General features: G+C 38.7%; 1 protein-coding gene across 8 annotated transcripts in view; it reads right to left on the bottom strand.

Annotated features, from left to right (window-relative positions):
- TTC3 (tetratricopeptide repeat domain 3) overlaps positions 1-13,246 on the bottom strand; it is a 116,604-nt gene that overhangs the window by 23,004 nt on the left and 80,354 nt on the right. For all 8 annotated transcript variants that reach the window (XM_077879176.1, XM_077879175.1, XM_077879174.1 and 5 more), the window contains 3 exons: positions 9,410-10,475; positions 8,389-8,454; positions 8,092-8,241 (listed from right to left, as the gene is read on the bottom strand). In XM_077879176.1, the coding sequence (XP_077735302.1) occupies positions 8,092-8,241; positions 8,389-8,454; positions 9,410-10,475 (1,282 nt within the window). The remainder of the gene's footprint in view (positions 1-8,091; positions 8,242-8,388; positions 8,455-9,409; positions 10,476-13,246) is intronic.

Below are 13,246 nucleotides of genomic sequence, written 5' to 3'. Positions count from 1 at the left end.
GTATGCTGAAGAACCCGCACAGCTTGCCTACAAGTGTTTGCATTTCACTCTTCAGCCTAAATGATTTCCTAATCCAGAGGTAGTCTGCATATGTGCTTTATTTGGCAAGTCCAATAGTTTCTGTTCGCTTTTTAGAATATAAATGTGTTGTTTCTGATCTGGTCACAGGGGCATCTGGGTTGAGATACCCATCAGATTCTCAGGCAGTGTAACAAACAGAAGTGAAAACCTGTATTTTGAAGCAGGGGTAGTTACTTTCCCCCAGTTTGGTTAAACACCACCTGAGACCCAGCCTTCCCTGTCAGCTTTCTTTATTTTTTTTTATTTTTTATTTATGATAGGCACACAGTGAGAGAGAGAGGCAGAGACACAGGCAGAGGGAGAAGCAGGCTCCATGCACTGGGAGCCTGACATGGGATTCGATCCCAGGTCCCCAGGATTGCGCCCTGGGCCAAAGGCAGGCGCCAAATCGCTGCGCCACCCAGGGATTCCCCCCTATCAGCTTTCTTATGCAGGTGTTGCTCTCTCAAACTTCTCCTGAATCTATAAATTCTCTAAAAGTTTTATGTCTGGGCAGCCCTGGTGGCTCAGAGGTTTAGTGCCACCTTCCACCCAGGGCGTGATCCTAGAGACCCGGGATCGAGTCCCATGTCGGGCTCCGTGCATGGAGCCTGCTTCTCCCTCTGCCTGTGTGTCTGATTCTCTCTCTGTGTCTCTATGAAAACATTTAAAAAATAAATAAATAAACGTTTTATGTCATTTTTCAAAGTGTCATCCATTCAATGCTGGCAGAGGTATAGGTGGGGCACATGCTTATAAATACATGTCATTAACTGGGTGATGGCCACTAAGGAGGGCACTTGACCAGATGAGCATTGAGTGTTATACTATATGTTGGCAAACTGAATTTAAATAAAATATTTTTAAAAATTAAAAAAAAATAGTCACAAAAAATACATATCATTTATAAGTAAAATATTCTGTGTATTCACATTTCTAGTAACATGTGAATCGGGGAACAGAACAATATTTATAAGAAACAAGTTTAGATTTAAATATTTAAATTCTACTAATATCAACAACTGCTTAGAATGTGACCAGGTTACTGAGGGCATTGGCTCAGATAAAGAAATGGGCCTCCTCCATCAAAGAGAATGGCATACCTGAAGCCACCTACACAGACTCCATGGGAAGTGATGGTCTTCTAGTCAAAGGCAACACTTAACTTAGAGGAAGGACATTTCCCCCTCTTTTTTTTTTTTAATATTTTATTTATTTATTCATGAGAGACACATACAGAGAGAGGCAGAGACACAGGCAGAGGGAGAAGCAGGCTGCATGCAGGGAACTTGATGTGGGACTTGATCCCAGGACTCCAGGATCATTCCCTGGGCGGAAGGCAGATGCTTAACTGCTGAGCTACCCAGGCATCCCATATATTTCTCCCTCTTAAGCCTTAGACACCAAGGCTTGTTATGTGCTTGGGTGAAAGATTTGCTAATAGTCTAGGTCCTACCACAAAGCAGGGTTGATTTCACTGGCACTGAGATGCATAAAACTAACGGTTTTTAGGCAGCAGAGGTTCAATGTCATTTCAATGACACTCCTTCTAGCATGGGGACAGTTTTACTCACATTCTTCCTTGCTGCTACACTGTGAATCCTGAATTCACCGAATCATTACTGTGACTGAAATGACGTCTACTCTACTTAAAATCATGTGTTCCACCTGCTTCACTTCTACCATGACCTATGTCCACACACAAGCCTTTCTGCTATTAGCCAAGTCAACCTTCTTTGTTTCTCACCTATTCCATGCTTTCATTCTGAGCCAAATTTCACCTCAGGCTAAGCCCCTTGGCCAGGAGACCACGTGTAACCATAAGTTTATAGGGGGGCATAAGAATCCACTTGGTAACAAGTACCAACAGGAGTTATCAAAACGCACAAAGTATTTTTTTTTAAAGATTTTATTTATTCATTCATGAAAGACAGACAGAGAGAGAGAGAAAGGCAGAAACACAGGCAGAGGGAGAAGCAGGCTCCATGCAGGGAGCCTGATATGGGACTCAATCCCAGGCCTCCAGGATCACGCTCTGGACCGAAGGCAGCGCTAAACCGCTAGGCCACCCGGGCTGCCCAAAAGGCACAAAGTATTAAACATACACACACACACACACACACACACAGCTCAGCCATAGAAGATGCTACATGAGTTTATCTGCTGTTTAAACTAACCACCCTTTAATAACATAGCTACCTCACAATGCTAACTAGGTCAGCTATCATGAGCCTGACTACATTAAACACCTAAAAGGAAAGAAAAAAAGACTATATACAACTGCATTCTTTATATGTACAGCTTACTGACATAATTATAAACATTTCCTGATAGTTTTTTTTTCCTCTACTGGAAAAGATTTGGTTTCCATACTTCTTTTTCTTAAATTTAAACTTTGTTCCAAAATAAACAACTGAGGCACCCTTGACTACATATATATGGGGAACCTGGGTGGCTCAGTTGGTTGGGTGGCCCACTGTGGGTCTTGTTCAGGTCATTATCTTGGGTTTGTGGGATTGAGCCCCAAGTTGGGCTCCACACTAAGTGTGGAGTCTGCTCAAGATTTTCTCTCCCTCTCCCACTGCTCATGTGTGTAAACTCTCTCTCTCTTTAAAGTAAGTAAAAATCGGGCAGCCCAGGTGGCTCAGTGGCTTAGCGCCACCTTCGGCCCAGGACGTGATCCTGGAGACCAGGGATTGAGTCCCGTGTCGGGCTCCCTGCATGGAGCCTGCTTCTCCCTCTGCCTGTGTCTCGGCCTCTCTCTCTCTGTGTCTCTCATGAATGGATAAATAAAATCTTTTAAAAAATCTTAAAAAATCTTTTAAAAAATCTTAAAAAATAAATAAATAAAAATAAAAATAAAATCAGTAAAAATCTTTAAAAAAAAATGAATGGCATGAGGTCCTAACCATTCTTTAGAAACAGCATTAAAACTTTTCTAGCAGCAAAGTCAGAGGAAATACAGTGAGCTATATCTACAGAAAAAAAAAAAAATCTGCTGCACAAAGAAACCTAGGTAGTGAAAGTGGAGGAAAGAGGATGCTGCATAAAAGTCCCAGAAGACCAGCACAGAGCTTGGCTTATCTTTTTTTTTTTTTTTTAATTCTTTATTTCAATTCAATTTAGTTAACATTTACTGTATTAGTTTCAGAGGTAGAATTTAGTGACGCATCACATACAACATCCACTGCTCATTGCATCACGTGTCCTCTGTCATGCCCATCACTCAGTTACCCCATCTTTCCTCACACCTCTCCTCCAGCAACCCTGTTTCTTTCCCATAGTTCAGAGTCTCTCATGGTTTATCTCCTCTGATTTTGTTATTTTATTTTTCCTTCCCTTCCCCTACGTTATCTGTTTTGTTTCTTAAACTCCATGAGTGAGATCATATGATAATTGTCTTTCTCTGACTTATTTCACTTAGCATAATACCCCCTAGTTCCATTCACATTGTTGCAAATGCAAGATTTCATTCTTTTTTTATGGCTGAGAAACATTCCATTATTATACATATATACCACATCTTTATCCATTCATCTGTCCATGGACATCTGGGCTCTTTCCAAATTTTGGTTGTTGTGGACACTGCTGCTATAAACATTGGGGTGTATGCTATAAACATTGGGGTGTATCCTTTAGATAATTATCCACTAGTGCAATTGCTGGGTCATGGGGTAGCTCTATTTTTAACTTTTTGAGGAACCTCCACACTGTTTTTCAAGTGGCTGCACCGGTTTGCATTCCCACCAACACGTAAGAGGGTTCCCCTTTCTCCTCATCCTCACCAACATTTGTTGTTTCCTGAGTTGTTCATTTTAGCCATTCTGATCGATGTGGGGTAGTATCTCATTGTGATTTTGATTTGTACTTCCCTGACACCGAGTGATGTTGAACATTTTTTTTCATGTGTCTGTTGGCCATTTGTATGTCTTCTTTGGAGGGAGCATCCAATAAATTTTGTCAAGTGAAATGAAATAATGGATAATATCCTCAACAACACACTAGCAAAAAATCAAGCAACAATCTTCACAGAATGTGCAGGCCTGATGTCCTCGGATGCAGGCGGACACAGAATGTGGTGACCACACATATGTGAGCAAGCACAGCCAAGAACAGAGCCCTACCTGATCCAAAGGGGAAACAGTCCAGCCAAGCCCAAGTGGGATAAGCTAACCCACAGGCTCACACACTGGATGTATACTATCCTCTGTCACTGACGTTTTGTGGGTGGTTGTTACTCAGCATTACTATATGGCATAAATTAACTGATACATCTATGCTGCTCATGAAGTGCTAAATGTTTTTTAACTGTTTGAGGAATTGACATTCCCTTAAGGGAGGACAAAGGCAAGGGATCTAGAGCCTGACACTATCTGTTCTGCCACTTAGTACTGGTGTGAGTGACTATGAGAAAGTTGCATTAGTGGCTCCTCCCTCCATTTCCTTAACAATAAGATGGAGACAATACTGGTGTACTATACTATAGCACTAGTATACTACAATTGAGATTAAATAAAACAATTAATGTAAAAAATTTACAACTGAGTATGGCACATAATGACTCCATAAATGTTAGATTTAAAAAGGCTGAACTTGGCAAAGATTGTGATTGAATAGGATAACTCCACTTCTACAAAGATGTGGGCTAAGAAATTTTTGGCAGGCAGGGCCCAGGATTCTGTTTTAATACAAAAATAGGACAAAGTTCCAAAATTCTACTCCATAAATTATTCTAGGCCAAAATTATTTTGACTGTGTTTTAAGAGCCAAAGTCAACTTAAATACCCATCTTAGCTATAAGAAAATCTCATTAAAGCACCTTGAGAACACACATCCTAGGGGAGATGAGTGATTGCTTAGTGGGTACAGGGTTTCTTTTTGGCGCTATGAAATGGTTCTGGAACAAGACAGGGGTAATGGTCATACAACATTATGAGTCTACTGAAAACCACTGAATTACAGACTTTATAATGGTTCAAGTGATGAATTCTATCTTAATAAACTAAGAACATATGCCCTCAAGCAATACTGCAATTACAAACTGACAGTTGCAAGTTAGAGGTACATTAAAAACAACAGGAGACTCTGGCTTTACAATAGGTACTCTCCTCTGAAAATACATAACTGGCCCAATTATCTATTAAGGCCATTCCTAGCTCATGATAATAAAACCCCATTAGCTATATGAAATAGCTAGCTCAGATTATTATTGATGCTTTTTAAGTGCTAAGCACTCTTTAACTGCTTTGTAAACAGTTTTTCTCAGTAGGGGCATGAGTGGCATTTTAAGTGGGACAATTCTTCCTTCTACTAGACTTAGTATCTCCAGGCAACCACCCCACCCCTGTCCAAATACCCTGTGAGAGTCCTCACAAACCTACAAAGTAGAGATTGTACTACTAATGAGGAAACTGAGGGTCGAAGAGATTGAGTGAACTAAGGTCACAAAGGTATGAGATGGGAGTGCTGAGTTCCACCCAGGTAGTCTGAAAGGTTGTTGCATCTAATACATCCATTACCTGGTATTAAGCAACTTTCAAGTAAAAGTATTAGCTGAAACCTCAGTGACTAGAAGGTCTAAGGCCATGGGAAAGATCAATAAAAGCCAAAAAAGTCTTTTTATGTTTATATAAAAGATTTCTCCATAAGCTAATTATGAACATACTCCTGACTAATGAAGAAATGGCCACAGCTACATCTTATCTGCTCCTGTGTGGACAACTATCTAAAAACTAAGACGAACAACTTATCCTGATAGGAAACAGGTCTACAATTGATATGGGAAGTCAGTCTAACAACCTACCAGACCTGAAATTTGGGGACTCAATAATGGCTCTTTTAACACAGACTGACTACATTCTTAAGAGCCACCACTTGAAAGCAGACCCAGAGCCTCAGTGAAGGTAAAAAAAAAAAAAAAAAAGGTGTATCAGGAACTCAGCCCCAGTCAGAGCTACTGCTGTCTTGCAGCCCTCCTGCCTGTGGGCCAGATTAACTGCCCATTTCTTCGTCAAACATACAAAAATGCCTTGATAAACGGCACAAATACAGAACCCAGTCAGACCAGCAGTTTATAAAGCTGGACAAGCCTGTCAGAACAAAACCTCATTCACCAGATGCCCACTTTAAGTGGCCGTCTGAAAATCTGCTCTCCTCATTTAATCGGGGAGGCCACAAGCATTCCTTTTTTTTTTTTTTTTAAACTTTTATTTATTTATGGTAGTCACACACAGAGAGAGAGAGAGAGAGAGAGAGAGAGAGGCAGAGACACAGGCAGAGGGAGAAGCAGGCTCCATGCACCAGGAGCCCGACGTGGGATTCGATCCTGGGTCTCCAGGATTGTGCCCTGGGCCAAAGGCAGGCGCCAAACCGCTGCGCCACCCAGGGATCCCGGCCACAAGCATTCTTATACAAACTTAGTAAAACTGAATTTTACTGAGGTAATAGTTTATAAAAATATTTTATTTTGTTAAGCCCCCCCAAGCAGTTTATTCAAATTAGTGTTCTATGAGTCACCATGCAGAGTTTTATTTTTGCTCATTTCCTCCTCTCCCAATTAGGAAGATCTCATTCAACCAGACAACTGACCAGAAAGTGTAGTTCCTTCTAATTCTTCTCATTCTTCAAGTTTCCTCAGTCCCATCCCAAGTGAAAATAAGTTGTAACAGGAATGTTATAACTGTTATAATAGGAATGTTATAACAGTTACCTTTACAAACTGACTCTTTTCTGCCAAGTGTACTTGAATCTCAATAAATCAATTTGTGGGATTAAGGTCCCACGAAGCTAACTTTCTTCTGTTGAATATGGTACCCCAGTACTGATCCAGACTCCTGGAGCAAATTCTTCCTTTTTTATTTTTTTAACTGAAGTGTTGTTGACACACAATGTTACATTAGTTTCAGGTGTGTAAGATAGTGAATCAACAATTCTACCTGTTACATAATACTCGTAATACTCCCCAGTAAGTGTAAATCCTTCCTTTCTTAAATTAACTAATATCCCTTTGTTACACCTATACAGAAGACCTCAGTTTTAAAAAAGAAACAGACTATGATACCCTTACATCTACAATTCCATTTCCCCACCAATTCACATCTGGCCTTGCCAATAATTAGTGTTACTCTAATAATCAGTTACACATTACTGTAATCTATCTTAGCTAATGGAATTCAAGATCAATAGACTCAAGATGTTCTAAGTCATGTTACAGATCTACTATGCCTAAGCTCCATGTGTTATTCTTATACTTTCTTAACAGTGAGATGAAGACAGTAGTAGGAGTGGCAGGCAATACTCACAGAGCCCTTGCTATGCACCAAGCAGTTTTAAGTACTTCACAAGTATTACTCTAACCCCAAGAAATGGGAGCTATTACCACCAAATTTTCCAGATCAGAAACAAGCACAAAGAAGTTAAATAACTTGCTCAGAATGAGAACTAGTATGGAGCCCAGCTTACATCTGAACCTAGTCGGTCTGACCCCAAGGCTCACACTGTGAACCGCTAATGCTACACTGCTTCTCAATATAAATAAGGATTAACTCAAAACTTAGTCTTCAGAAAAGAAGTTTAGTTAATGAAGTAAACTATTAAGGAAGTAAACTGAAGTATAAAAAATGAAAACCCAAATTCATAACCCTTTACTTAGATGGCAACATGTAGAGGTTCTAAAACATGTAAAAACACTGCCACTTTAGTATGTCACAGAGAAATTTAAGTAGGCATTATTTTAGAAATCCTTTTTTTTTTTTACATTTTTATTTATGATAGGCACAGTGAGAGAGAGAGAGGCAGAGACACAGGCAGAGGGAGAAGCAGGCTCCATGCACCAGGAGCCTGACGTGGGATTCGATCCCGGGTCTCCAGGATTGCACCCTGGGCCAAAGGCAGGCGCTAAACCGCTGCGCCACCCAGGGATCCCTATTTTAGAAATCCTTTGCTCAGCCAATGTGGTGTGGCTTAGCTGAGGTTACCAAAGTACAGACCTTCTGATCATAACATATACTACTAACTTTCAGACAGGATTACCTTGTTTTCTTCTAAGTTCCTTTTCAATTTTTCTTCCAGATCCCTGGTCTCTTCTGAGCCCTTGAGTTTTCTCTGCTCATAATTTTCACATGCCTCGTTAAGCTGCTCTTGTAAAACCTGGAACTCCTTCTCAATCTGTGAAATATCTCCCTAAAGGCAAATTACAAAATTAACTATTAAAAATAGTTTAAAATGTCTATTTCTGATCTGGTTCTGAACAGTCTCTTAAAATAGAGAGGAATAAAAGCCAGATGAAAATTTACAAGGGAAATGTCATGATAATTCATTTTGACTTACCTGTTGTGTCTCAAAAGGATCATATGGCTCAGTATTGACTTCTTGATGTGTTATATTCCAAGACACCTTTGGGGCAAAACAATACTCAAATTCAATTTACCTCAATTGCTCTAGTAAAATAAATAAATCCATCATTTAATGACATTTTAAGACATGCCCACAATTTTTTCAAGTTTTTTTTTTTTCAATTTCAGTAATGCTGTATGCTCTCTACAAATACTTGTGTAACGAAAGAGCTATCACGTAGAATTTATTATTTTATTATCATGTAATAAAAATGACTTTGGTTCATTATTTTTAACATGTTCTTTCAAAGCTTTCTAGAAAACAGGAAATGTAGTAAGGAGGGGGATAAGCCAACAAGGGTTTAATGAATTCATATTCTATAGCATAAACTATAGGAGAACATCAATTTATTATATGCTTGTTAGGTAGGAACTTTCATTTGCAGCTCTCGTTTCTCTCCACCTGATTGTCTTTTAACTCCCCCATTCCTCCCCTGTTTTGGTAGGAAAACTGGTCACATACAGCCCAGACTCTGCTTTTTGGGGGCCATCTGTGCAAAAAGTACATTTCCCTTCATTCTCCATGCACTGGGTCTTGTGGGGCAGCACTCCAAGTTGGGAGGCTTCCTAGTCCAGCACTGCTGTAACTAGGTGGGTAAGCTGGTGTGGCATAGGCTTCAAGTACAGAAATAAACCACATCATCCTTATGATGCCATTATTCATTGTTAAGGTAATGTTTTGGCTCCATCTGCTGATTCCTTGATTTTATTTTCCAATTGGTACAAAACTTGGTTAGGGAAGAAGTACATTATTTACTAGACCCCAGAATTCTTTCTGGGTTGCCTATCATGCCCTACAAAAGGGTTCATATATTTTTAACACATTTTGGGACAAAAACTTCATAACCAATATTAAGCCAATAATTTAAAAGAATTTTAGTAAAACCTAAGGGCAATGAAAAGATGAGAGGGAAAATTTCAGTATTAGGATGACTTTTTTCTAATTCAAGTCTTACCTGTATGGCAACCATTTGTGTATGTGGAGTATTTGTTACTTCATTGTTTTTTTCTGGATTTACTTCCCACTTGTTGGCAGAATTTCCACAGTGACCATCATATCTGTTAGACTCACTAAGGGCTGTATCAGCACCATCTGTGCTGCACTCTGTCTTTACTGACACTTCCATAGAGTCCTGAAGGATCTGTGTTTTAGGGACAATCTGGTTCCCAGGGGCATTCTCAGCATTCAAATGATGACCCTCAAAGTACACAGTAGCACTTTCATCTAGTCTTTCACTGGGTATAAAAGACGGCACCACTGGCACTGATCTTTGCAGCTGATATTCAGAAGAAACATTGGGCAGAGGTGTGTAAATGTTAGTGTACTGGGGCAAAGTTGGTAACACATTTATGTATGTTGGTGGTGTCTGGGTAATGTCAAATCCCCGAAAGGGGAGGTATGTACAGTATCCTGTGACCAAATGGGGCTGAGTCCAGTAGGCTGGTTTCACATCCTCAGAAGCTGGTTTAGGAGAATTAGAGGATACTCGCTTGTGACTTGCATCCTCAGATACAGGTTGGGCAGAATCAGAAGAGACTTCTTTGGGCTTCTCATCTTCAGAAACTGATCTAGAAGAATTATCAGACACTGGTCTTGGCTTCATAACTTCACAGGTTGATTTGGGAGAATTAGCAGCTACAGGTTTGGGCTTCACATTCTCAGAAGCTGTTGCTGAAGATAAATCAGACATTGGTTTGGACTTTACATCTGGTTTAAATTCCCTAGCAGTTGGATTCAGTGGTAGTTTAACTCGTAAATACTCCCCTGTTTTTGAAATTTCTTCCACTTTTGTCTTAATGTTTTTCTTCTTTCTCTTTTTCTTGAGCCGTAAAGCAACTTTCTTCAAAGCAATACAGTTGTCAATCACAACAAAACGAGGACATCCCAGGAGGAAAGATTTCAAACCTCCAGCTTTTTCTAGTATCTGTCTAGTTTCTTCTGGGAAGAATTCATATTCTTCAGAGAACATTTTATTACTCATGTCCAAGGGACCATGCTCCTCCAACAACTGAGAGAAATAACTTGAAAAAAAATTATGTTCACATGTTATTATAAGGAAGTGCTCTTACATGTTCATTTGAAAAAAATTATTTTTCCCCACAATTCTCCCAAAGCAAAATACAATTTCACTTCCAACTGATTTCAACATCTCCCAAACAAACATATTACATTCATGTTAAATTTGACAAAAGCTAACTGCAATCAAGGATACTCTAAAAGCAACATTTTGAAAAAATAAATAAATAAATAAATAAATAAATAAATAAATGCAAAATTTTGTTCACTTCTCAGAAAATAATCCTTAAAAATGTTTTTGAAAAAAAAAAACAAAAAAGGGTTTAAAAAGTTCTTTTATAAATTTCAATTACATCATTACACAATCTACTTTAAAAGGAATGAAAAGAAAATTAATTAAACATAACAAGAATGCCAGATGAGAAGAGATGAAATTTCATTAAAATCTAACTGGAATTTGCATGTAGTAAGTCTCTTAATATTTTTCTGTTTAAGAATATGCAATAATTAAAAAAAAAAGAATATGCAATAATTTAGAGGTACTGAAATTAATCCTGTCTGATCAATAAACCAATACAGTACAGGATCAGACACACAGTAATGGGGCAATCCTTTAATCTACTACCAGTTCTGGATTGGGGCTCACTCCAGTTCTGGGGCTATTTTCTGTTCCCATTCTGTGTCTGCCTCAAAGAGCCTTACTTCTCCATTTGAATTTGATATTCAGTCTGTAACAGTGGTATAACTAGCAAGAAAGACATATACCACACACCACCAAAAAGATTTGCTTTTTCCACAGCAAAAATATCCAAAGGGATTTTCTTAGTAAATTGAGACTAGCCAAGAAGACAATTTATTTAGAGGAAGGTAAAAACATTTCTTTGAAACAAAAGAAACCACTTTACGTGCAGATGTGGCTGGAGATAAAGGCATAGGACTATTTTTGTTTAACCTCTATTCAAGGTAACTGATACTCTGAAGCTGGAAGACCAAATGCTACTACTTTTTTGTCAGCAATGCTGCTCTAAATACTTAAAGGGTTTTTTGATGACTATTTTCCACTTAGAATAATCTCTACAATTGGAACTTTATAACATAGATATTGTTTTGCAAGATAGCAGGTTGGATCTGTCTTTGCTTTGGGGCGCCTGGGTGGCTCAGCGGTTTAGTGCCTGCCTTCAGCTCAGGGCGTGATTCTGGAGTCCCAGGATCGAGTCCCACATTAGGCTCCCTGCATGGAGCCTGCTTCTCCCTCTGCCTGTGTGTCTGTCTCTCTCTCTGTGTCTCTCATGAATAAATAAAAAAAATCTTAAAAAAAAAAAAAGATGTCTTTGCTTTAAGATTTCCATCACACTTCACTTTTATTTTTTAAAATATTTTATTTATTTATTTGAGAGAGAAAAACAGTATGAATGTGCAAGAGTGAACCGAAGGAGAGGGGCACAGGAAGAGAGAGAAAAATCCTCAAGCAGACTCCTCACTGAGCACAGAATCCAACACGGGGCTCAGTTTCAGGATCCTGAGATCATGACCTGAGCCGAAATTAAGAGATGGCTGCTTAACCAACTAAGCAGCCCAGGTGCCCCTCAAACTTCATTTTTTATTTTATTTATTTTTCTTTTTTTAAAAAGATTTTTATTTATTCATCACACACACACACAGATTGAGATACAGAGAGAGAGAGAGAGACAGAGAGAGGGGCAGAGACACAGGTCTCTGTATCACTCCCTGGACTGAAGGCGGAGCTAAACCACTGAGCCACCGGGGCTGCCCCTCAAACTTCATTTTTAATGAGAAATCTAAAATCAGAGGCTTGAAGGAGAGTGAGGTAAAAAGAAACCATTGTAGTCTCAGAAACAGTAACCCTTGCTGAGGATTTTTTAGCTGACTGCTGTAACTCTGGCTCTACCATCTCTCTGAAGAGAGATCCTTCCATTTGGTGTTTACCTGCCATTAAGCAACAGCAGAATAATTCATGGATGGTGTACGCGTATTTACTTTTTGCTCTTCATGATGAATACTGAAGAGAATCATTGAAAAACAAAGCTTTTCCACCTGGATTAAAGCACTTAAATTGAAACGGGATAACTAAAGAGCAAAGACTACCTACAAGGAAACCACTCTAAGTAATTCAGCAATGAGCTTTTCAATAGCTGGCAATGTCAATGATAGTGCAAATCTGGTGATGATTACCAAGCAACTAATAAAAGTTGCACACTTGAAAAACAGTCAAGGATATGAAAAGATGCTCACTATGCATTTTTAGTGAAAAAGGTTATGACAAAGCTGAGTGTATAGTAAAATCAGTTTATAAATGTTAAGACCTATGTTTTACATTCTAAAAGCCTGAATGAATATACACCAAAAATTAACTGTACTTATAACTGGATGATAGAATTATTCATAATTTTTTCCTTCATTTTAAAAAAATCCCATATTAATTTACATTACTTTTATAATCAGAAATATTTTTTCTCAAAGAGAGCCTCCACATTTTTTCCACTGGCTAAGTGGCAATGAATTTTTCTTTCTTTCTTTTTTTTGCAATGAATTTTTCAAGCACTGAAGTAGAACAAAATTTAACTTAACTTGGGTCCCTAGCCCAAAGGGAAACCATTTTATAACCATACTGCGAATAAAATTTTTATAGTCACTATTATTTGAAATGCAACACAAAATGAACTTTAACTCTATACATCTTTCTAGCCTTGAAAAATCATCTCTGTAAGATAAACACTGGGTCCAAACAGCATAAATAAAATTTCTTCATAATCCA

The sequence above is a fragment of the Canis aureus genome, chromosome 30 (genome assembly GCF_053574225.1).
Source record: "Canis aureus isolate CA01 chromosome 30, VMU_Caureus_v.1.0, whole genome shotgun sequence".
In the NCBI taxonomy this organism is placed as follows: domain Eukaryota; kingdom Metazoa; phylum Chordata; class Mammalia; order Carnivora; family Canidae; genus Canis; species Canis aureus.
Note: the sequence above shows the minus strand (reverse complement) of the source record. Positions and strands in the feature narration are given on the sequence as shown.